Source organism: Stegostoma tigrinum, chromosome 8 (assembly GCF_030684315.1).
Source record: "Stegostoma tigrinum isolate sSteTig4 chromosome 8, sSteTig4.hap1, whole genome shotgun sequence".
In the NCBI taxonomy this organism is placed as follows: Eukaryota; Metazoa; Chordata; class Chondrichthyes; order Orectolobiformes; family Stegostomatidae; genus Stegostoma; species Stegostoma tigrinum.
In genome coordinates this window covers 11,143,118-11,169,073 of record NC_081361.1, presented here as the reverse complement: position 1 = coordinate 11,169,073, position 25,956 = coordinate 11,143,118, and the positions used below count along the sequence as shown (strand labels likewise).

Genomic DNA, 25,956 nt, shown 5'->3' with positions numbered 1-25,956 from the left:
GGACATTATGTCACACAGCCTTTGAGCTAATCTTCATTTGGTTACACTTACCACTCCATCAGCAACTACGATCATCTGAATGACACCATGTGGACAGGATAATGCATTACGCAAGAAGGAAATATCTGTATTTCTGAACACTTCACTAACATCAACGATCTGTTTATTTTTACAAATATAGGTTAGAAGAGCAGTGAACAGTACAAAAGGATTTTCAAACTTCTTTAATGTTTACCTAGAATAGTTCAAACACAAATCAGAAAAGATTTCACAGAATCAAGATTTTCTATTTTCCTCCAGATCAACTGGTATTTGTGTTATTTTGTATAAGAGATTTAAAAAACCTGGTCACGATAAACCCAACCATCAACAATGTAGTGCAATTGATTATAAATACAGTACTTTTTAAATTGCTCTGTATTTCGGACTGTGAACTGAAATAGGCTAAGAACTGTTTTAGAAGTCAAGAACTGCTGCATTCTTAAAAAAAAGTTATCTGACAATCATTGCAAGTGCTGTTTAAATATCTGTTCATTCAAGCAGTGGGGAAAGCCAGTTACAGACAAACCGGAGCCAGGCGTACATGCATGAATGGAGAATTGAGTGTCAACATGTAGCTGACTGGTCTATGACATAGTGACCAGTTATCAATGACAAAGACCTCTTGCATGCCCTTGGCTCACAAAGGGGTATGAATGTTTGGGCCAGAAGCTATCAGATCTCTGGAAGAGGCGATTTTGTTCTGCAGTAGAAAGCAATTCAAGCTGAAGATAGTAAGAATTGCCAATGCTGGAGTCAGAGATAACAGAGTGTGTAGCTGGAGGAACACAGCAGGCCAGGCAGCATCAGAGGAGCAGGAAAGCTGACATTTTGGGTCGGTACTCTTTTGAAGAAGGCTCCCAACCCGAAATGTCAGATTTCCTACTCCTCTGATGTTGCCTGAACTGCTGTGTTCCTCTCGCTTCACACTGTGTTATCTCAAGCTGAAGACAGCCAGTTTATTTCCACTCCTCAGTTGCAAGCTGTGCCTTTTAATTAATGTGAGAGACCTTTATAAGTATGAGCCAGTCACTGTGCCTCCTGCAGACATGTGAAAACATCTGGAAAAGGAGATTGAGAAGTTGTACTCTGACCAGCAAAAGGATCACCCTAGCTTACCATGGACAGCAACCAATGAATTGCCTTTCGAACCATTCTATCTTCCTATAACACTCCTATTTTGTTTTGTTTCTGTCTGGATGTGCGTAGAGGTGGAATTTATAAGTAGGCTACAGTTTTAACCAGTAGAATTATTTGCTGACTGTTCATAATTATTTATCCATAGTTAGAATCTGTTTATTTGCAATAAATAAGAATTTTTATTAAGTAGAGAAAACTAGCCCAAGCTTTCCGTTAACCTGTGTCTAAAGAGAAGTAAATTGGGAATTTTCCAAACTTTTTAAAATCTTTTAACTTCTGTGACAACTTTGGGAATAGTGGGACTTAATTTCCAGCGTGAAACCCAGTGAAGTGTAAACTTTACAGATTCGATTCCATTTATCTCCATTATCAAGACCATTTATCACCTTCGTGGCTGTCTGCAACCATGCTGTTGCTCATGTGCTGCCAACATCCCCACCTACATCTTAGCTCCTCTACATTATTAATCCAGTGCTCTGACAATGACCCTCCCACCCTCAATAAACTTTGGCTCATCAAAAATCTTGTTGACCATAATTTAACTCTCATCAAATTCCACTCAACCATTGTTCGTATGTCTATGTTCTACAGTAACTCCTGGTTTGGCAACATTTCATGTTTAAAATTCTTACTTTTGCCCCTCTTTAACCTCTTACAGTTTTCACATCCTCCAGGATTACTTTATTCCTCCATTTCTGGTCTCTTGTACATTGCTAATTTTAATTGCTCCACTTTTGACAGTCATGTCTTCAGCTGCCTATACACCAAGGTATGGAATTCCTTTCTTAAATCTCTGCACTCTTTTCTCCTTCTTTACAATGTTGCTTGTACTTGTCCTAATATGCTCTCATGTGACTTGATTATATTAAATATTGTTTGATTAAATAAGCTCACTGCAATGTTTTACAACCTTAAAAGCACTGTATGCATGTAATTTGTTGTTGAAAGTCTCAGAAGCTACAAGAGTGTGGTGTGACACGGCTCTTTTCCAAGTCTTGCCATAGAGAAACATTCTGTTCCACGGCATCTGACCCAGTGATTTAAACTCAAAATGCATTTCAGGGTAACTAGTTTCTAAAGATAGTTTAAAAGTATACATGTCATCCTCACCTTCATTCCAAAACGAGTATCGGGTTTGTCAACGCCATAACTGTCCATGGCATCTGCATAAGTCATTGATGGGAAAGGTGTGTCAATATTTCCTTTTTCCTCTGGCCAGGAATACACTATCAGCCCTTCAATCAGCTTCCGTATTCCTGCTTGATCTACAAAGGACATCTCAATGTCGATCTAAAATACATGCAAGGAGATCAATGACGGTTGTCAATTGTCAATCAATGACAATTGTTCAAACTATACTATCATTAGTTAACATTAAGATAAAAAAGCAAGAATACTCATGCCAATAGTATTTATTTTCAGCTGTGATTGCATAAAAAGAATCAGATAAACTGCTGAGTTTTAATGTTTATATTCACTATTTTACTGGAACAGTTCGTCAGCACCTAGACTAACATGTTACTCATGCCCACAATACAAATGATTTTTTAAAAATTGTGTCCCATCTTTGCTTTAAATTCTAAACTCACCACAGCTCACCTGGGTAAACTCAGGTTGCCGGTCGGGCTTTGAACCCTCATCTCTATAACAGCGAGCCACTTGGAAGTACCTGCAGAGATACCGTTGCAGGTGATTCAGCACAAAGTGAACCTAATTTTATATATTTACAATATTAATACCCACACACACACACACACACACAAAAACTGAAGTAAAGTGAAGAGCAATGCTTACTGCCAGTCATCTGGCCAATCATTTTGTTCATGAAGGAGGAAGTTTGACATTTGAATATCCAACAGCCACAAATACAGTTGTTTTTAATCTGGTGAGCAGATGAATACTGACAACAAGTACAATGGTATTTGATGAATTTTTATATTTACTGCATATCTCATATCCTGGTTCTTGACAACTGCTCTTCTGTATAGAGGAATGTGGAAGAAGCGAAAGTAATAGTTCCTGCACAGATTGAAGCAAGAACAAACCACTTGCCCAGCAGATGCCATTAATCAGCAAAACATTCAGATGAGTTGACAAGGTATTGAGCTGGATGAACACGGCAGGCCAAGCAGCATCACAGGAGCTGGAAAGACGACGTTTCTGAAGAAGGGTCTAGGTCCAAAACATCAGCCTTCCTGCTGTTCTGATGCTGCTTGGCCTGCTGTGTTCATCCAGCGCTACACCTAGTTATCTCAGATTCTCACCTAGTTATCTCAGATTCTCCAGCATCTGCAGTTCCTACTATCTCTGAAACATTCAGATGAGTTAGTCAGTTTTATGGTAAAGAGTTGGGATTATCCCAAGTTGACGACTGCAACTTTTCTGAGGTTTACTTTACACAGAACCAGAGAATCAAATTCACACTGGTTCTGTTCAGATGCACATTCTACTTCCTCCTCCACAATGTTCCCGAACATAAATCAAGTGTTTGAAACTGATCAATAATAACCAAATCATTGCAGTGGTTAGATCTGATAGCAGACTGTCAGCATTCAGCAATCAGTAGCATTCCACAACTAACCACAATTTCAGGATATTGGATATGTTTAGATTAATGCTGAAATCCTGAAGTTGCAGTCAATCACCAGGTTCTGACAGAGGCTGCACTGTGCCCATGCTATTAAGGGAGCTGAAGGCCTAGTGGTATTATTGCAGAATCGTTAATCCGGAGACATAGGTTCAAATCCCACCAAGGCAAATGGTGGAATTTGAATTCAATTAAAAAATCTGGAATTAAGAGTCTAACGATGAACATGAATCTGTTGTTCATTGTTGGAAAAACCCATCTGGTTCACTAATGTCATTTAGGGACAGGAAACTGCCATCCTTACCTGGTCTGGCCTACAAGCGACTCCAGACCCACCACAATGTGGTTGACTCTCAACTGCTCCCCAGGCAATTGTAGTTGGGCAATAAATGCTAGCCTAGCCAGTGATGCCCTCATTTTTTTCAACATGCATTTGTCACTTACTCCAAAATGTCACACATTAAAGTTTTCAATCTGTGAGGTATGTGTCAATTTTTTTTTATTATTCATTCATGCAAAAACCACAATCCTTAGATGACTATTAATCATGCACCCTGTCATATTCTGCATGTTGAGTTTCAGAATTATAAGATATAGATCTGCTAACAGAAAATCCATTTTCTGTGAACACAAGCAAAAAGCTCCAACATGTGCCAGAAACATTTACTGAGAATTCAAGCAGAAATACCACCACCTGCAAGTTCCCCTCCAAGCCACTCACTAACCTGACTTGTATCACTGTCACTTCACTGTTGCTGGTTAAAAATCCTGGAACTCCCTCCCTAACAGCATTGTAGGTCTACCCACAGCATATAACTGCAGCAGTTCAAGAAGGCAACTCACCACCACTTTCTCAAGGGTAACTAGGGACAGATAATAAATGGTGGCCATCCATCGACCCACAAGAGAATATCAAAAAATACAGCACAATTCACCAATCATATTTGCTCTCTGAATTAATAATATTCATTATTAGAAATTCGAGGAAAATATTATGCACATGCTATTATCGATTTTCTATGCTTATTACTTAGGTTGTGTGTTTTCTTTACTCTCCCATAGTTAACTGGCTGGATTATTTCTATTCCAACTTGAGCAGACGGCTATAAAGTTGTGTAAAAAATTAGTGTGCAACTAATTGATAGTTGAGAAACTTTTCACTTTTGGCTTTAGAATGATACCTGACCCTCTCTAATCTCAATCTTTTGTATATGATCTTACTCAGCTAAAATGGGGTAGAAAAGGATAGACAAACTCCATTCTGACCTTTTGTGACAGAAATTGTGGCATCCGGCTGACACAAACTATTAATTATTAAAGACTGAAAAATATGTTTACAGAATTTGTTCAGAACAAGTGTTAGTAATAAAACTTTAGGGACACACTCAGTAATTAGGTTTGCAAGGCAGTTTTAAATCTCCTTGCAGTTAGTCTCGAGGTCACATCAATACTTTAAAGTCTACTACAGGCAGCATAGGGGCTTACCTGTCCAGTCCCCCTATCATCAACAGCTGCTTAAATTGTTGAGGGCTCTGTGGGAGGCAGTAAAACTTCCCTGGCTCCCTTGAGGGTACCACAAATTCCTTGGCTCCCTGCAGACCAAGTAACAAGGTAAAACTGAAGAAAGTTCATATTCCACACTTAATGATAGGGTACCGTATGTGTACAAATCATAGTAGAATCAAAGGCCATATTGTTTATCACAAGTCTCCATCTTTGTAAGGCAAACAACTAAAATGTTGCAAAAGAGAGAACTTGACAGATAGTCTGAGGAAAGGAAGTTGCCAAACTGGATTTCAAAAAAATTAACTGAACCATCTTAAGTTCAAATTTCCAAAATAAATTGTTTTGCCAAGGTCCATGCACAAATTTAATAATGAATTTTATGAAAGATTTTTTAAAGAAACATTTAACGTATGTTCTCTATACTCTAGACTTCCATAATCATCCACCTGTTTTTACCATGAGCTGAGGAGAAGAGATAAGGTTCTTTCAAACAAAAATCTCTGCTTGTTTATCTTGTGAGATTGTTGGCATTGCAGCACAAAGTCATTTTGTCATCAAACCGTGGAACAGAGAGTAGATTGTCTATTCCATCCAAATAAGGCAAGTTTCAAATATTCCAGTCAAATAAGTTCATGATTTTTCTCCACCTCAACCTTTTCTTTCCTCCTAGATTAAAAGTGACATGGCATTTATCATTTTCAACCTATGAGTTTAATAGTTGCATTGCTGGAAACTGTACTTTGTAGAGTGTGATAATGAAAAGTCAGTCTTCATGTTTCAGGGAATTGCAAAGGGCAAGGAAATTTAGAAGAAAGCAACCCCGGAATTCTCAAAGAAAAAAGTGCTGTAACCAAATAAAGAATGTCATATGCATGCAAATGTAATATCAGCCTATGTGGGAAAATGATAAAGACAAGAAAACACACTGCATGAGAGTTGAAGGAAGGAAGAAATAATTTGCATCACTTACACCAGGGGTTTTCTTAAATAACGTTGGAGTCTCCACATCTACAAAACCTGGAGATAAAACACAAAAAAAAAATCACAATTTCATTCAGGGCAGTTTCATTCCTCCTATCACTTTGTGAACAATACAGTTATACTCAGCTTTGTTGAAAAAAATGAACTAATCAAATCCGTGATTCTTATTGGATCAGCTTGTATAAACAGGCCACAATTGGCAGATTCACTTAACAGTAGTGATTCACGACACAGGATGCGGAGCTGACAGAATTAAAATGGCCTGCCATGCCTCTGTGATTAGATGGGTAGCAGACATTACCAGAATTTAGACTCAATTATAAGATCTGATTTAGATTAGAAGTAGTTGGTGTTGAATCTATCATGTGACTTGCCTGTTAACTCTATCATAAGATGTCATCTTACTTGTATTTACTTTAAATGTCACTTTCTCAAAATCTGCGTTTGTTTCTGCATTCTGCTGATGCTGCTGTTTTTCTTCTTCATAATAGATACAAATGTTTACTGTTTCTCTCTCCATATACACTGAGAAACTTGCCCAGTTTCTCCAGCATTTTCTGCTTTTAAATCAAATTTCCAGCATCCACAATATTTGCTTTTATCTCTTACCATGTAAATTACAGAGATACTCTCTCATCTTCATTACCATCTGGGACCGCAGTCGCAAGCTATACTGCATCTGGGAACTCCTCAGATCCAGGTAGCGGTACTGCATGCGCAATGCTTCTGATTTCTACAGGAAAGTAGAAATTCAAAATGTCAGAAATATAGCCTGATATGCCAGAAAGTGTCATGAAATAAAAATTAAAATGTAACTGTTATAGCGCAGAAGGACCAGTTAGTGTGTGTGCGTTCCTTGAAAGTGATGAAACTGGCCCAATAGCCAGAATCACTTCTCCTTTCATGCATAATATACCCTTTCAGGCATAGAATCCTATATCTTAACAACTCAGTTCAGTACAAACATTTCTTATGTTCTCTGCTTCTTTTTGCAGAAGATAAATAAGTTATTAATAACTTGATAGTACTATCCTCTTTTTTCACAATCTTCCATTTCACTTGCGGTCACTACAAGACTGGTTGATCACCCTTCTGCCATCTCCTCCTGTCAGTCACTTATTCCTTTCTAACCCCGCAATATATCTCTCACCAATGCAACTTTCCATCTTTGGTCCTCCTCCTCTTCTTCATCCTAGCAACCCCATCTCCATCTTCTGTTTCAGCAGACAAATTTCCTCTCTCTATCCTCAAATGATCACACCATTTTAATTTCTTCTCAAATACTTTCTTCAATGCTTCCACAATACTCACCAACCATCTAAATTTAACCATTTTCAATACACCGTCATCTATCCCAATATACACATCTTATTAGTATCCATTGTTCTTCTGTGCTTGATGTCGCCCAAGTTTCTGCACTATAAAACAAGTCTTCTTTTCAGTTTCAGCAATGCTTTTCTGTCACATATTAGCAATCTATCCGAAATACCAAAAACCTTGAGTTATAGTAGAGTCAGTCAGTTTTGTATCTAATTTTAAGGCACCAAGTACAACAAATCTACTTTAGAAAGCTCTTCAGTGCTGTCGCTTACAACGGGTCAGTGCTTTATGGTATTGAGCCTTACTGTCTGGAAGTGACTCCCATCCTCAGCTGAGTTATCTCAGTATGGATCGCAGTTGAAGGGACAACAATTGGTCAATTGATTCTGGATTAGGAGAATAGCTGCTGTCTGGAGCTTCACAGTTGGAATTTACCAGATGAAAACACAACCAGGATAGAATGTGATGGCTCCCAGGATCAAAAAGGATATTAACATTCACTGTCCAAGCTCATAGGACAAAAACTAGTATTGGTTACTTCCAGCCTGTAGATGTCACCGCCTTCAGAAAATTTGAGCAGAAGAGAAAAAAACTGCAGGAGTAGGTTGGAAAAACTTTTTAGTAGACCCATTTAAAATTTACAGTTATAAGAGAATTAAGTAAATAATGTTGTGCACAATCAACAAGATTTTAGTCGGTTCTTTTCTATGACAGTTAAGTAATTCTTTGTGAAAAGTGGGCATTTTACCGACAGAGAAAAGTTAGGATGCACAACCAAATTACAAGTAGCTGACTAGGTTGTGGTTGTCTTGCAGTAGGGATCATCCTTTAGAACAATCTATTTACGAGTAAAGAAGGGATAGATGAACATGCTGTCTGAAAGATCGCAACCACAATATTTGGCTAATGACCAGTTAACTCATCTCAACCTGGGCAGAAACTGGAGCTCGACAACTGACTTCCATGCTTTTGACTAGGGACGGGACAGGTTGGATCAGGTTTCTATGTTGGTCGCAGTCTGGTGACCCACTTTAAAGGTTGCATCTGTCAGGGTGTTTGAGACAGGTGTGAGGCCTGATATACTCACTGCCATTCCTCTTACATTGAGATCTACTGGATAGGTGTTAATATGATTGGTACCATAAGCCAATATAAGTCAATATTTTCAAGCCAGGAAAAAAACGAACAGGAAAATAACTGGAATTCAATACTTCTTACTATCAAACAATTAAAATTTCAGACCAAAATCCATACCAGATCGATGTGGACAGGAGGATAAAGGACATTCCAGTGCACTTCTATCCAAATCTTGTATACATTTACAATGTCAGACTTGAAAACCTTAGATCTGTCAGAGTATCTTGACAGTCCAGTAAGATGAGAATGTACTATACTTATGAGGATCAAGAAAGTAGGCCAAAGCAACTAACTTTGCATTTTAGCTCCAAATCTTACCTTTACAAGCTCCTTGATTTCAAAAGGCAGCTTCCTACATCTGTTCAGAATTTCAGCATGCTGCACTCGCACTTCAACTTTTCCTGTTGGCATCTCCTAAAATATAAAAAAAGGAATGGGTCATATCAGATTTCACACCATCAGGACAAAACCACACTGAAACCAGTACAAGTAGTAAATTCTCAGTACAAGAGAGAAACAAACAAAAAAGTGACTCTAAATGACCCAATGTTTACAGCACTTGTATGGACAATATTATGTAGGCTGACACTTCCATACAGTATAATCACACAAAGTCAAGGAGCTGAATCTTACAATATTTTGAATGTCAGTTTTGAGAATTTTATACAGGGTTTCTGTCTGTAAGGCCTTGCAAGATTCCTCATCGTATCATTCCAAACTTGACCCATTAGCAACCTATCAAAGTCCTTATGGCACCTTTCTTTTTCAATGCTAGCCCGAATCTACCACAGACCGTAGCTGAAAGAGCTCACCAAATAGCGGATATCCCGGAAAGGACCAGCACACCTAGTGTCCACATCTTTAAAACATTGTTACGCACCCAGACAAGCACTGGTATTCTGAAGCTGCCCTGTTCCTGACATTTTCCTCAGGTATGGCAGACAAAGGAAACCTGGCACACCACTTGGCAGACAGGGATCAGGTTGATAGGGTGATGTAGAGGAGGCAGTCCACTGACCCTGTTAATCTGCTCCAAGGTTATCACCCACAGTGCAGTCTCAACTGTCCAAAGGAATTCCCAAAGGTCAGATAAAAAGGTCAATAATGTTCTCCATTCCACCAGGCTAAGCTCTCTCCTACCTTAGACTCACTCTATGCTTGCTATTGCCCCACTTCCCACCAAGGTTAATGTTCTGTCACATCTTCCCTCACCCACTCAACAACCATCTCCCACACTACAAAACACTGCCTGCCCTCAGTGCCGCCTACTCATTCACCCAGACCAACGCTGTCCACTACTCCAGGACAAACAGCAGAGTCCCATCCCCATTTACATTGCTCTCAATGCCTCCCTTTATTTCATTCAAGGAGAAAACTGCCCACAATAGGGCATAAAGATGTCAAATGGACAGTGGGGTGCCAGACATTAGGCTCCTCACCATCCCTAAGTGGAGAATTCTGCCCTTGCAGAAGAAGACCAAGACTGCTCCAGTGGTGGTACCAAGACATCTAAATTGTCCTGCCAACCGAATACCATTCTTCATTCCAGTGCAACTCCCATGTCAACCTCACTGTCGGTGTTGTTCATTGCACAACTTTATTCTTGACTATGATGCCTTCCCTCTTTTGTGCCTTGCAGGTACAATTGGGGTGTTCACCAACTTTGTGGTCAAATGGACCACACCATAAGAAATGGCTTTCAGTATCTGTCAGTGGAAGAGTTTAGAGGCTCAGAGGGAGCATCAGCAGTGCTGCCTCCTGCACTCACCTCCAGTTGTAATACTGGCACCTTAGCTAGATTAGAATTGGGAGCACATGCTGATGAGCATAATATTGCCACATCTCTAGAGGTGGCCAAGGAAGAAATACCCCAGGTCTCTCACATTCGGATGACTGTCGGAGACCAGCCACCTGCTCAGCCACAAGCACAAAATGACCTGTGGTGTTGGCAACTGGACAAAATGACCTGTGGTGTTGGCAACTGGGGACTTTGTGAACATGCACAAGCGGACACAGGAGCACCAGGCAGCTATACAGAAGTCAACAGGACTCAGAACCCAGGAGGCTACAGGATTACAGCAAAGATATAGGGACCCAGCTGCTGCAAGCATGCAGTCATCTGGTGCCTGCATGAAGAGGATGTAATTGCCATGAAGAGCCACATCCAGCAGTATCAGGGTCTGCTACATATGCACCAACCTGCTCTCCATCGCTTGGTATTGATTCTCAACAGCAAAGCAAGGCGATACTGGTGGCAGACCACTTTGACCTCAAACCAATTGATGTTGGTGAAACATCTGGAACAATGCGTCCATTTCTGGTCGCCTTACTTGAGGGAGGAATGTGGTGGCTACTGGACATAGTTTAGAGAAGGTTCACAAGGTTGATTCCAGGTATGAAACGGTTGTCATGCAAGGAGCAGTTGAATAGCCTGGGCTTGTACTTACTGGAGGGATCTCATTGAAGTATGTAAAATGCTGAAGAGGATTGATAAGGTGGACGTGGAACAGATGCTCTTACTTGTGATTGGGTCTCAAACAAGATGGTTTAGATATAAAGTAAGAGGAAAAGAAAATACTTCTCCGAGGGTTGTGAATACTGCCAGAGTGTGCAGTGGAGGCAGACTCTTATAAACTTATTCCAGAAATAAAAAAATATTTTCCGATGAAAAGTGGAACAAAAGGTTACGGGGAGCAGGCAGGAAAGTGGAGTTGAGATCATGATAAGATCAGCCATAATCATGTTAAATGGCGTAGCAAACTCGAAGGGCTTAATTACCTACTCCAATTTCTAATTCCTAAGTTCCTATTGCCTGTTATCTTCACATCTGGGAAAGTTCAAGCAAAGGAGGGTGCACTTGCCTCTCACAAGGATACACTCAGCATGTCTGGGCCAATAAGACACAAATTAGTTCAGGGTCACCTGAGCATACCTTCAAGGCTTCAGTGTAGAGCAGGCAAATGATTAAGGATCACCACAGATTGGGAGCCCACAGGTGCGTCCAATCTAGGGAATGTCACCCTTTGAAGAGTCTCATGACACTTAGTTTTGCAGTCATCTCCCTCACAGGTCAAGGCATTTACCCGGCCCACTCCAGCTGTGGTTGCAGATATTTTCTTTCCCATTAAACAGTTGCAATTTCAAGCATAACGGAAGGCAGCCAGTACTCCATGGAAAGCAATTTCCAGACTGCACGTTTACATATCAGTGAGAATGTGGACATCTGAATTTCTTTCCTGGTAGCGCTTTCTATGAACTCCATAGACATTGACTCATCTCAGGTACACCTGTCCAAGCTGCTTTTATGAGCCTTCGCCTGTCCATATTTACGCCTAAGCTCTGGTATATAACGTGACCATGCTAGGTATGTTCATAGATTGTAATTTCTCAGAAGGTGCCTGTTCCTGTTGTTGACTCCCAACCCTGATGCTTTCATGACCCAGTTCCCATCCATGCTTTACCAAACCCTCCCCTCATGTCTAGTTGTCCCTTTTACAACCAACACCTCCCCGCCTGCAGCCCCAATTCCCAAGAATTGGTTCCCCAATCTCCTTCCTGCAATAGCAGCCCACTTTCCCCATACTCTCCTTAACTTTCTAGTAAGGAGACAATGGATTGTGGCCCACCCACTTGAATGACCTAAACACACTGTCTGGGACAAGAAGCACCCATACCTGTCTCCCAGTATTAGTGCTAACCCTTGGACTGATCTGGAAGGAGACACATGTCTGACGGTGAACACATCCTCAACTACACACCCATAGAACCCTAGACCAAGTGCACTCCAATTGGATGCCTGAAAACAGCAAAACCCCTAGATTGATCTCAGAGGCACTACTTACTCCCCAGTCTGCTGTGCCAGGATTCCCCGAATGAAAGGTACCATCATGGACTTCACTAAGGCCCACTCCCCTGTGACTTTGCAACTCAGACACCTCCTTGCAGCACATGCAACATTTTTGCGACGGAAGCTGCTGGCACGCGATGTAGATGTGAGATTGCCATTGCAATATGCCATGTGGCAAGATGTCAGCCCTCCTTTCGGAGAGCGGCTGACCAGCAAATCAAACTGTCTGGCTCTTTGTCTGTGCTAAGAAGCAATGCAACACATGAAAGGGCCACAGGGCTGAATAACCTACTACCGCTCCTTCTTTCTTTGTTCATATGTTTAATATACCGCATAGATATTTTCATGTTTCTTTAATTGTTTTGAAGAAACATAATTTACTAATGAACACTACAGCATTTCTGAAACAGAATGCCTTTCAATTGCTTCATTTAAAATATGCAGTAAAATTAAACAACAGATGCACTCTCGTCTGTTACAACATAGGCTTGGGAAGCAATTGCCAGAAATTTGGGAAGGGAAAGAAAAAAATCATGCAGCGAGCAAAGCTCAAGGGCAGCCTAGCAATTAAATCAGACAACCACTAACAGAAGCCTCTAAACCACTCAGAGCAAGAAATGATGCCCACACCAAAAGAGTACATAACTTGAAAACCATGGATAACACATTTGTTACAGCAATTTGGGCGATATGGAGGGATTTTTGACTTCAAAATATCTGTCATGGTAACCAGATGGGTTTATGCCTATGTTTCCTCATATTAAATTGTCTGTCTTTGGTATCCTTGTAGAGCAACAGATGAAGTCTACGCACAGTGACAAATCATTCTTCTTATTACTTCAGGAACAACAAAGGCCAATCTAAGTGTGATGTAATTGGAAACAGGCGGCAGCAAGCGTAGGGGAGCTAATACAAACAATACTCAAGTCAGACCGGACAACAGCTCTTGTCTCATGGAGTGGGGTGATGGGGGGAGTGGGGTGTGGCATGTTAGGTTGATGTGCATTGCCGTATTTTCAGAAGATGTGCGAGCAGCAGCGGAGGCAAGACGGACCTGGAAGACTGCAGCTAAGGTAAAGCAGTTTATTTTTAAAATTACTTACCGATAGCGGGCAGCGGTGTTTTTTTTTCCTCTTTCAGAGAAGGAGCGGGAGCACCAGAGGAAGTGACGAGGACCAGAGGGGCAGCCGGGAAGGAAAGCAGTGACCATATATATCAGCAAGGCGGCTAAACCCGAGAGTCTACAACTGTGGTGTCTCCCACCCGCCCTCCTCCTCTAACCTAGTTAATAAGGTAAGGTTCATTCTAAACTTTCTCTATTGAACATAAGTTTGTTATTAATTTGTTATTATTACTTGAAGTAAGCTTTCTGCTTTAGTATTGAGTGGGTGTTCAGATAAGTGGGGTATGGATGCTAGGGCAGTTGCTTGCTCCTCCTGCAGAATGTGGCAGTTGGGAGATGTGGCACACGTCTCCGCTGGCTACATCTGCGGGAAGTGCACCCAGCTACAGCTCCTTGAAAACCGTGTTAGGGAAATGGAGCTGGAGCTGGATGAACTACGGATCATTCGGGAGGCAGAGGGGGTAATTGAGAGGAGTTATCGGGAGTTGGTCACTCCTAAGGCTCAGGACGAGGATAGATGGGTTACAGTTAGGGGGAGGAAAGGGGACAGACAGACAGTGCAGAGATCCCCTGTGGGCATTCCCCTCAGCAATAAGTATACCGTTTTGGATACTGCTGGGGGGGATGACCTACCAGAGGAAATCCACAGTAGTCAGTTCTCTGGCACTGAGCCTGACACTGTGGCAAAGAAGGGAAGGGGGCAGAATAGAAAAGTACTCGTGGTAGGGGACTCGATAGTTAGGGGAATCGACAGGAGATTTTGTGGGCAAGATCGGGATTCCCGGAAGGTATGTTGCCTCCCTGGTGCCAGGGTCCGGGACGTCTCCGATCGGGTGTATAAAGTTCTAAAAGGGGAGGGCGAACAGCCAGAAATCGTGTTACATATTGGCACAAATGATATAGCCAGAAATAGATTTGAGGATATAAAAAGTGATTTCAGGGAGTTAGGATGGAAGCTGCAGAGCAGGACGAACAGAGTAGTGTTCTCTGGTTTACTACCGGTGCCACGAGATAGCGAGGTGAGGAACAGGGAGCGGGCGCAGCTGAACACGTGGCTACGCAGCTGGTGTAGGAGGGAGGGCTTCAGATATGTTGACAATTGGGATGCCTTCTGGGGAAGGTGGGACCTGTACAAGAAGGACGGGTTGCATCTGAACTGGAAGGGGACCAATGTCCTGGGTGGAAGGTTTGCTCGAGTAGTTCGAGAGGGTTTAAACTAGTATGGCAGGGGGGTGGGAACCTGAGCTGTATACCAGAGGTGAGCGTTGATGCAGGTGAGGCAGTAGCAAGAGGTAGACCAGCTAGTGGGAAGGATTTTCCTGGGAAGGAACCAAGGGATCGGTTAAAGTGTGTTTGCTTTAATGCAGGGAGTATCAGGAATAAAAGTGATGAACTTAGAGCATGGATCAGTACCTGGTGCTATGATGTTGTGGCCATAACAGAGACATGGGTTTCTCATGGGCAGGAATGGTTGCTGGATGTTCCAGGGTTTAGAACATTTAAAAAGAATAGGGAGGGGGGAAAAAGAGGAGGGGGTGTAGCACTACTAATCAGAGAGGGTATCACAGCTACAGAAGCTTCCTTTGTCGAGGAAGATCTGCCTACTGAGTCAGTGTGGGTGGAAATTAGGAACAGCAAGGGAGTAGTCACCTCGTTAGGGGTTTACTACAGGCCCCCCAATAGCAGCAGGGAGATCGAAGAAAGCATAGGTCGACAGATTTTGGAAAAGTGTGCACGCAGTAGGGTTGTTGTAATGGGTGACTTTAACTTTCCTAATATTGATTGGAACCTCCTTCGAGCAGAAGATTTGAATGGAGCTGTTTTTGTAAGGTGTGTTCAGGAGGGTTTCCTAACGCAGTACGTTGACAGGCCGACGAGGGGAGAGGCCATTCTAGACTTGGTGCTCGGAAACGAGCCGGGGCAGGTATCAGATCTTGTGGTGGGAGAGCATTTTGGTGATAGTGACCATAACTGCCTCACATTCTACATAGCTATGGAGAAGGAGAGGATTAGGCAGAATGGGAGGATATTTAATTGGGGAAGAGGAAACTATGATGCGATTAGACATGAGTTAGGAAGCATGGACTGGGAGCAGTTGTTCCATGGTAAGGGAGCTATAGACATGTGGAGACGGTTTAAGGAACAGTTGTTGGGAGTGATGAGTAAATATGTCCCTCTGAGACAGGCAAGAAGGGGTAAGATTAAGGAACCTTGGATGACGAGAGCGGTGGAGCTTCTAGTGAAAAGGAAGAAGGTAGCTTACATAAGGTGGAGGAAGCTAGGGTCAAGTTCAGCTAGAGAGGATTACATGCAGGCAAGGAAGGAGCTCAAAAATGGTCTGAGGAGAGCCAGGAGGGGGCACGAGAAAGGCTTGGCAGAAGGAATCCGGGAAAACACAAAGGCATTTTACACTTACGTGAGGAATAAGAGAATGGTCAAAGAAAGAGTAGGGCCGATCAGGGATAGCATAGGGAACTTGTGTGTGGAGCCTGAGGAGGTAGGGGAAGCCCTAAATGAGTTTTTTGCTTCTGTCTTTACGAAAGAAACCAACTTTGTAGTGAATGAAACCTTTGAAGAGCAGGTGTGCATGCTGGAATGGATAGAGATAGACGAAGCTGATGTGCTGAAAATTTTGTCAAACATCAAGATTGACAAGTCGCCAGGCCCGGATCAGATTTGTCCTCGGCTGCTTTGGGAAGCGAGAAATGCAATTGCTTCGCCACTTGCGAAGATCTTTGCATCCTCGCTCTCCACTGGAGTCGTACCTGAGGACTGGAGAGAGGCAAATGTAATTCCTCTCTTCAAGAAAGGAAATAGGGAAATCCCCGGCAATTATAGACCGGTAAGTCTCACGTCTGTCGTCTGCAAGGTGTTAGAAAGGATTCTTAGGGATAAGATTTATGACCATCTGGAAGAGCATGGCTTGATCAAATACAGTCAACACGGCTTTGTGAGGGGTAGGTCATGCCTTACAAACCTTATCGAATTTTTTGAGGATGTGACTAGAAAGGTTGATGAGGGTCGAGCTGTGGATGTGGTGTATATGGACTTCAGTAAGGCATTTGATAAGGTTCCCCATGGTAGGCTCATTCAGAAGGTCAGGAGGAATGGGATACAGGGGAACTTAGCTGCTTGGATACAGAATTGGCTGGCCAACAGAAGACAGCGAGTGGTAGTAGAAGGAAAATATTCTGCCTGGAAGTCAGTGGTGAGTGGAGTTCCACAGGGCTCTGTCCTTGGGCCTCTACTGTTTGTAATTTTTATTAATGACATGGACGAGGGAATTGAAGGATGGGTCAGCAAGTTCGTAGACGACACAAAGGTCGGAGGTGTCGTTGACAGTGTAGAGGGCTGTTGTAGGCTGCAGCGGGACATTGACAGGATGCAGAGATGGGCTGAGAGGTGGCAGATGGAGTTCAACCTGGATAAATGCGAGGTGATGCATTTTGGAAGGTCGAATTTGAAAGCTGAGTACAGGATTAAGGATAGGATTCTTGGCAGCGTGGAGGAACAGAGGGATCTTGGTGTGCAGATACATAGATCCCTTAAAATGGCCACCCAAGTGGACAGGGTTGTTAAGAAAGCATATGGTGTTTTGGCTTTCATTAACAGGGGGATTGAGTTTAAGAGTCGTGAGATCTTGTTGCAGCTCTATAAAACTTTGGTTAGACCGCACTTGGAATACTGCGTCCAGTTCTGGGCGCCCTATTATAGGAAAGATGTGGATGCTTTGGAGAGGGTTCAGAGGAGGTTTACCAGGATGCTGCCTGGACTGGAGGGCTTATCTTATGAAGAGAGGTTGACTGAGCTCGGTCTCTTTTCATTGGAGAAAAGGAGGAGGAGAGGGGTCCTAACTGAGGTATACAAGATAATGAGAGGCATAGATAGAGTTGATAGCCAGAGACTATTTCCCAGGGCAGAAATGGCTAGCACGAGGGGTCATAGTTTTAAGCTGGTCGGTGGAAAGTATAGAGGGGATGTCAGAGGCAGGTTCTTTACGCAGAGAGTTGTGAGAGCATGGAATGCGTTGCCAGCAGCAGTTGTGGAAGCAAGGTCATTGGGGTCATTTAAGAGACTGCTGGACATGTATATGGTCACAGAAATTTGAGGGTGCATACATGAGGATCAATGGTCGGCACAACATTGTGGGCTGAAGGGCCTGTTCTGTGCTGTACTGTTCTATGTTCTATGTATGCACTTTAATTCATAATTAGTTTATCGTTTTGTTGCAAACACATCAGGCAGACAGAACAGCTAATCTAGAGGTCCAAACCATATTCATAACTTGAAAATCTTTAGACATCCAGATCAGAAGTTATTTACTAACCAGATTTGCTTGTCCTGGTGGTCGGGGGATCACTGTTCCAGTGACAGTAATTACAGATTCCAGAGGAAGTTCACACAATATCTTCTTGAGGTGTGCAGTAGACTGTGGAGAGAGGCATCATACCCAAATTCAAATGTGAAATCCCAGCTTAAGTAAGTACAAGAAAAACACAGATTTTTGTGAAGATAGTGATGTAAAATGGTTGGTTGACAGAGAATGGACCTCAAGCAGGTGTGAACTGCATTGCTAGTCTAAACAGCTACATGATATGCCATGAAATAGTAAGCTGTGGCATCAAAAAAAAATCCATGAGTGACAATGCTTTTTCAAAATCGGGATGGATACAAACAGACCCCAACATTATTGTACATCTGAAACGTAAGTTGAATCCTTAGCCGAAAGAGAAAATAACTAAAAAATTATCTTACCTTAGAATACCTCAACTTAACAAAACATTAACAAATTTAACATTATTAAAACACCAACTGGGAAGACTTGTGGTACAGCAAATAGCATCCCTGTCTTTAAGTCAGAAGCTCCAGTTTCAAACCCCTCTTCAGAATTTGATGGTTTAGGAAGGTTCATTCATAATACAATCAAATAGGTTTAGTATCAACTTGTAAATCATTCCAACATGTATTAACAGCAGGCAAGAAGAGCAAGTAAGATTCCTAGTCAGCCATGCAATGGAAAGAATTAGGAGCCTCTACCATCATGACTCATAGCTCTAGGCTACAGCTGTTAAAATGTACATTGTCACAGCAAACCAGAGTCCTTGGGATGTCAGCTGGGTCAGGTGGATGGATAGGCCACTTGGATGGATGGGCCAGTGTGGATCAGATTAGTACCGATAGCCAACAGTGCCAGTGTTTAATCCTGGTTCTGGCTGGCATGGCTTAGGACCTGCCTCCCTGCGTTACCCATAGTGAAGGTGGTGGTGCAGTCGTTTGATCTTGGCTTTGGGCAGGAAACTCAAGAAGAAGTAATTGAGGGATTAAATTTTTAAAATCTAAATTATCTGCTTTACAACTATAATTAAGCCCTCAGCTGTGGTGATTTGTGCAAAAAAATTTCCTGAAATCTAAATCTATTTACCTTTTCCTGGGGTATAACAATCTGTGTTAACCCATCAAAATCTCTCAGCACAATGAAGACACCCTGTCTGAACAAACACAAAACAGTTAGTGACACAAAACAGCAGTTTTCAATTTTATTCCACCTTTCAAAAGATATGTTATTTGCTCACCCCTGATACAACCTGTTCCTCAATTACGTTCAGAGAATCTCTACAGTGTGGAAACAGGCTATTCAGTCCACTGAATCTACACCAACGATCCACCCAGACCCATCCCCCCCTTCCCTATCCTTGCATTTCCCACCCTAGACACTTTGGGCAATTTAACACAGCCAATCCACCTAACTTGCACATTTTTGGACTGAGAGATGAAATTGAAGCACCCACAGCAGGAATCAAACCTGGGTCCCTGGCACTATGAGGCAGCAGTGCTAACTTCTGAGACACTGTGGCACCCCAGTTAAAAGGCCCAGGAGCTGGGGCCTCAGCCAATGCTACATACAGTGATTTGTTTTTGAAAAAGCAGACAAAGTTGCAACTACCACCCATCTGCAACCATAAAAAGACTGGCTAGACAACATGCACTTCCTCGTAGCTCCTACTTATCCTTGAGCAGAGCCCAGGAAATTTAGGGAGTAAAGAAAATAGGAACAGTAAGCAAGACAGCTAAAAATTTAAAGCAGCTACATGGAAATACCCACAGAAAGTAAAAAATAGTAATGCTGTATAGAAATGCAGGCTCAGCCAACTTTGACATTACTTCAAAAAGGGTGTTTTAATTTTATTTACTCCCATTCTTAACCTTGCTGTCTATTTTCTGGCAAGTCCTGAGCATATAATGTTGAATGTGAATATCAGTCACTTGAAGGTAAGGCTCTGTAGATGACATCTTTAGAGCAGGTCTGGCAACATGTTTGGAACAGAGCTAGCTCCTTACTCTCTCAGCTATGCACAGAGCATTGTTAGCCAGGGGCAGAAGTAAACGCTAGATAACAATTCAAAGGCAGAGTCAAATAAGGCACCAGTGAACTCTCTAGCTTCTTTAGGTCATAAAATGTCATCATGCAACCTGAAGAGAAGAATCCAGGTTGTGAAGCATAATAAAGAACTGGTCATGTAAAACCTGACAACTACTTCACAAAATCAAATAAATCAGATTAAAAAAATACATTTTATTACTGATTGAAATTTAAATCAACTAGCACTGTTGATAATTAATGTATTTAACATGTAAATACCATACCCATGTCCCTGTTGTTGTAAATTGTATAAATCAGTGAACGAACGAATTATTGCACGCATACCTCTGATACTGAACCCAGCCACAGAGTTGGACCTGTTGACCAATGTGAGCAGTACACAGTTCTCCACAAGTATGAGTCCGTAAGGCAAAACTATTCAGGTCTGAAGAGAGAAAGAACAAAAATTTTAGATGGGGTAATCACGCACATTACTATTGGAAGAAACAAAGCGTTCATCAGTTGAGTAGCATATGGAACTATCACATGCTAATGCCTGTCATACAGCAGTGTCATTGGAGTGATTTGAGTGAGGCACTTTACACCTATACATTTTAAATATAACTAATTTACACAGAAAGACATTGAATTAGTTGTCAAGAGCTTTAGAGAAATATTTCTTCGAGATAACATAAATTAAAAGAGCAAAATATGTCAAATTTAACCTCATCTTCCCAGCTGAATTGCATTTTAAAGTCTGTAGACATCACTAATATTCAACAAAACTGGATAAAGGGAGTAGGGAAGGATCGGTTAGAGTGACCTACTATCAAAATGCTTGGCTGCAGAAAAACAATATATTGGACATCCTCAGTTAAGGAAGCAGCCAACTGTACAGGTACAGACAATGAAAATTCAATGCGGATATTTTTCAGAGAACAATCCTAGGTGCCTCTAGTGGCCAGATTGTTTTAGAACAGCTTTGAACCTAACAGCAATGTGAGTTTCCAACATTCCTAAGGGCTTCAAAGGGCAGCTCACCATCAACTTCTCAATGCAATTAGAAACAGACAATAAATGCTGGCCAGCAACACACACTGCCCAGAAACAAAAAAAGCTGAAGCAGCCTATCTAAACCATTGAGTAATTCTACAGGAAGTATTCCTTCACAAAAGAGGAAATTTTCACCCGTGTAGAAGTTTCAATCTTTCAACTGAACTTGTAAAACCTACATGTTCGCATCGATTCTAGAGATCCCATGATACTATTCAAAGAGCATAGTGTTCTTGTGTTCTCACGGCTGATCTGACATCCTTCACAGCCACTTACTTGTCCTTTCCCCATAATCCTCAATTCCCCTATTGATTAAGAACCTAATTTAGCCTTAAATCTACACAAAGACTCTGCTCCCAAAGCTCCCTGTGGCAAGGTGTTCCAAAAACTCCCCAGCCTCAGGAGAAATTCCTCCACACCTCAGCATTAAATTATTTTGAGATTCTCCCAGGAGGGTAGATTCTACACCAAATGTCCAGAACTCTGGATTCGTGCTTGAACTCACAAACATCCTGCTCTTAGGACCGAGTATTTGTTTTTGGTTCACAAAACATGAGGTGGTCTAAACCTCAATTTATAAAATGCAAACATTCAACTAGTCCAACTTCACCCACCATTTTCGTAGATTGCAGAAGGGAACAGAATGTGGTTGCAGCTAGCAAGCTAAGATTTTGTTTGGAGTTGGAGCAAGTCTGAGTGCAGAGATTTCCTCTTGTAACCTATGCACCAAAGGGCACCAAATATGCAGTATCAATACCAAAGGTCTAACACACTGGTAGAGTTGACTTAAGTATACATAATTTTATTTTGTTAGAGCGTAATTTGCAGTATTGAGAGAGTTGGCTTGAAGTCAACAAGCCTGATGGAAGCACCAATTACTGAAGAAGGGTCACTCGAACTGAAACATTAACTCAGATTGATCTCCACAGATGCTGCAGGCCTGCTGAGCTATTCCAGCAGTTTCTGCTTTTGTTTCTGATTTACAGCATCCATAGTAATCTCATTTTTAACTGCAGAGAAATTTACAGTCTCTACTACTTTCAAGGCCACCTGAGTGCATGCCTCAGAATTCCCATTAGCTGCAGGCAGACTCTCAAAAGGTTGCAAAAGCTCAAGGACCATCTCTCAAGTCAGATATATTCTCTCGAAAAAGATCTACTTATGCAGATCTATTTTCTACTAGCCAGCCAATCTTCTATCCATGCTATTATGCCACCCTCATATCATAAACAGGGATCCACTGTGCCTATTCAATATTTACCACTCAATTAACATGAAAAAAATTATCTAGTCATTATCACAGGGCTGTTTGTGGGGAGTTTCTGTGTGTAAACTGCTGCCTACATTTCCTACACAACAATAGTGACTCTACTCTTTTCTTAGGAAGTCCTGTAGGACGGAGAAGGTGTTGCTTCCAATCCAGTTTTATAGATTTGAATGGCTGATAAGTCCAACGGTGATATAATCAGTGACAATACTTCGTGGGGAGATGATAGCATAGTGGTGGTATAACCAAACTAGTAATAAAGAGGTTAATGCTGTAGGGACAAAGGTTCAGCTGGTGCATTTTAAAATAATTAATAAATTAATTAGGAATTGAAAGTTAGTCCCAGTAAGGGCCACTATTAAAGTATCATTGATCATGGTAAAACCTGTGTTTCACTTATGTCCTTTGGGAAAGGGAATTTGCCATCTCTATCACATCTGTTTTATTTGTGACCCCAGACTACCAGAACGCGGGAAACTCTTAAGACTTCTGAAATGGCCTAGCAAGCCCTTCAGATGTCTCAAAGTGGCACAGTAAAACCAAAAGGTAATAAATTTAAACATATCCACCCATCACTGACTTAGACACCAAAAATGACAATGGCGCACCTAGTTCTGCTCAGCTTGCAAAGTCTTCCTGATGAAAATCTGGAGCTCATGCCAATACTGGGAGAGCTGTCTCAGACTAGTAAAGCACCATCCTGACAGTCATATGCATTGAATTATACCTTACAATGTTCTAGACACCACCATCACCATCCCTGCCCACCAGCAAGATAGAAACATTAGAGGTGGTAAAATTGACCAAGCACTGATGAATACTTCTGCTTGGTTTAGTCTGCAGCAAATGGCAAAGGAACCAATGAAATGAAAAAAGCTACTTGGACTCTTCCCCACCAAACTATCTATTGCAGATGAATCTGTTTCCTTCAGTATTAGTGGAAATAACCACTGCGCAGTCCTTGTAGAGACAAAGTTCTGCCTTCACATTGAGGATTCTTACACCATGCTGTGTGGAACCACCACGGTGCTAAATGCTATGATTTAGACAATTAATAGCACCTCAAAACTGAGCATCCACTAGATGCTATGGGCTTTTGCAACAGAATTGTATTCGATCACCAAATGTGACCTCACGGTTTTGCATATCCCTCACTCTATCATCATCAAGTCAGAGGATCACACACTGGTTCAAAACAAGTGTTGGAGAATATGGCAGAAGCAGCACAGGTATATCTAAAAAAGGGGGTGCAAACCTTGTGAAGCTACAACATTGGTTTATCTGCATGTAAAACAGCAAAACCAGTATTCAACAGACCATGAACTAAGAATTCAAGGTGGCAGTGGTGGCAGCACGCAAGGTAGCGTTCAGGCTGCTTAGCCTGCCCACTCCAGGTCAGCTGCATCCTTCTTTCTCTTTCCTATTCATGTTCTTTCTTTGTCTTACTCTTCATCATCTTCTTGCCTGCAGCAGAGGAGGCTGGAGTGGGACTCATGGCAAAGGTGTTCTCTGCAGCTGTGACTCATTGTTGTGGGAGGCCCTGTATGATGTTAGCAAGGCAGTGGCTGCAGCTTTGGCTCCCTAATGGGCCCTGATCAGGACTCCCAGCAATGTTGGTAGCAGTGGAGCCGGGTACTCTGGGGCATCGGCTGGACCCAGAATGAGGCTCATTGTCGTGTGGAGACCGGAACACCTTACAGAAATCCCAGAGACCTTAAGAAAATCCAAAGCCATGCTTGACAAGGACTTTAAAATTGACCATTATTTGTCATTTTTCTGCTTTTATATTTTTGCTTTATTGAATAGAAGATGAGGCTCTATTTGCATAATTTCTTTTTGTTCAGTTTGTAATCCAAAATGGCACCAGATTGTGACAAGAAAATACTTTACACTATACTTTCCCAAATACAACTGACAATAAAATCATTCAAATTTTCAAGCAATCCCACAACAAATGGAGTATATCAAAGTTCTACAGGCTTGCCACATCCAACCGTGAACAGTAACGGACAATTAAACAACAATATCAGATTCTACAAATATCCTCATTCTCAATGATGAGGAAGCCTAACACATCATTGCTCCTCCTCCTGAGATCCCCAGTATCACAGCCACCAGTTTTCAGCCAACATGACTCACTCCATGTAATATCAAAAAAAGAGGTGAAGTTTCGGATCATTATGTATATTCAGGCCAAGGTAGATAGATTTTCAATCAATAATGAAATTAAGGGTTATGGGGAAAAAAAGCAGAAAAGTAGAGTGTAGGATTTTTTGATCAGCCATAATCAATCTCATTGAATGATGGAGCATACTGAATGGGCTGAATAGCCAACTTCTGTTCCTACATCTAATAGCTTTAAGGTATAGAAGATTTGTGCTCCAGAAACTGCTGAGCCCACAGTGACACTTTTTTAAAAATACAAATATAACATTGGCATCAGCCCAGAATGTGGAAAATTGCCCAGTTTTGTCCTACCTGCAAATAAACAAATTCATCGCAATCACTTAAAGCCTTCTCAATCTACTCTCAATCATTAGCAAAATGTTGCTGACAGTGACTTCAAGTGGCACTTACACAACAATGTGCACAAATGTTCATTTTCGGTTCTGCCTGGGTCATTTGGCTCCTCCTGACTCATTACATCTTTGGTCCAAACATGGGCATAAGAACAAAGGTCCTGAAAGATACCAAGAGACTTCCACTGACATCAAGGAGAGATGACTTAACATGGCTTGAAGTATCCTCAACGCGATACTTCTATAGTGGTAGAAGTATACGACTGGAAGTTGATGAAAAATTCTCCACTGGCAGAAATCATACCCAATACAAAAGAAAGATGGCCATGGTTGTTGGAGGTCAATCATCTCAATCCCACGACATCAATGCAGGAGTAACACAGAGTAGCATCCTCAACACGAACATCAAGAGCAGCTTCATTTACTTTTTTAAAAAAGCTGATACTACCGTTGATCTTAGCTAAAAAGTCAATCAGACAAGGTCAGAAGTGGGAATACTCACTATTAATTAACGCATCAGCCTGACTGGAACTACGTCACCGTTCCTGCACAGTCGATAGGTCATCATCCTGAAATTCACTAGTCCCCCAAGAACACAGAGTAAGCTGCACCCTCCCCATTGACCAGTGGCAATGCAATGGTCAGCTGGTCACCATCTTCTCTAAGACGACTGCGAATGGGCAATAAGTGCAGCGACAACCACAAAAGGTCAAATAAAAAAAAGTTGAAAGAAAGCATCGTTGGTGTTGAGGTGTTTTGTGAGATCCTTGCCGGTAGAAATACCTGGTGTGAAGGGCCTCACCTGGTTGTGTTGTCGGAGCTCTAACGGGCCGGCGTGGTGGGTGGCTCTGCAGAGGCTCAACCTGCTTGTTGCAGCGGGTACTACAAAGCCCCCTGAGTCCCGGCAAGCGAAGCAAAGCCAGCACCGGGCCCCGACACAGGCCCAAGACCGGCTGCGCAACCTGTGCCATCTCCCGAACAAATATGTAAAGACAAGCTCGAGGCCTCTCCGGATGGCAGTTGTAACTGGATCGCCCGTAATCCCCTCCCAGCCTCGCCGCCTCTGACCTTTCACC

At 42.0% G+C, this 25,956-nt stretch overlaps 2 protein-coding genes across 2 annotated transcripts in view; one reads left to right on the top strand and one right to left on the bottom strand.

The window, feature by feature from the left end:
* Positions 1 to 13,374, top strand: part of fam20b (FAM20B glycosaminoglycan xylosylkinase) — a 210,825-nt gene extending 197,451 nt beyond the window's left edge. Inside the window, exon 9 of the mRNA XM_059647734.1 lies at positions 13,348 to 13,374. Within this exon, the coding sequence (XP_059503717.1) occupies positions 13,348 to 13,359 (12 nt within the window). The 3' untranslated portion in view covers positions 13,360 to 13,374. The remainder of the gene's footprint in view (positions 1 to 13,347) is intronic.
* Positions 1 to 25,942, bottom strand: part of dars2 (aspartyl-tRNA synthetase 2, mitochondrial) — a 54,238-nt gene extending 28,296 nt beyond the window's left edge. Inside the window, exons 1-11 of the mRNA XM_048538984.2 lie at positions 25,683 to 25,942; positions 20,387 to 20,486; positions 19,103 to 19,169; positions 18,008 to 18,109; positions 9,029 to 9,124; positions 6,863 to 6,986; positions 6,243 to 6,289; positions 5,252 to 5,358; positions 2,779 to 2,848; positions 2,290 to 2,469; positions 52 to 159 (exon numbers count right to left, since the gene is read on the bottom strand). Of these exons, the coding sequence (XP_048394941.2) occupies positions 52 to 159; positions 2,290 to 2,469; positions 2,779 to 2,848; positions 5,252 to 5,358; positions 6,243 to 6,289; positions 6,863 to 6,986; positions 9,029 to 9,124; positions 18,008 to 18,109; positions 19,103 to 19,169; positions 20,387 to 20,486; positions 25,683 to 25,851 (1,170 nt within the window). The 5' untranslated portion in view covers positions 25,852 to 25,942. The remainder of the gene's footprint in view (positions 1 to 51; positions 160 to 2,289; positions 2,470 to 2,778; positions 2,849 to 5,251; positions 5,359 to 6,242; positions 6,290 to 6,862; positions 6,987 to 9,028; positions 9,125 to 18,007; positions 18,110 to 19,102; positions 19,170 to 20,386; positions 20,487 to 25,682) is intronic.
* Positions 25,943 to 25,956: the final 14 nt, after the last annotated feature.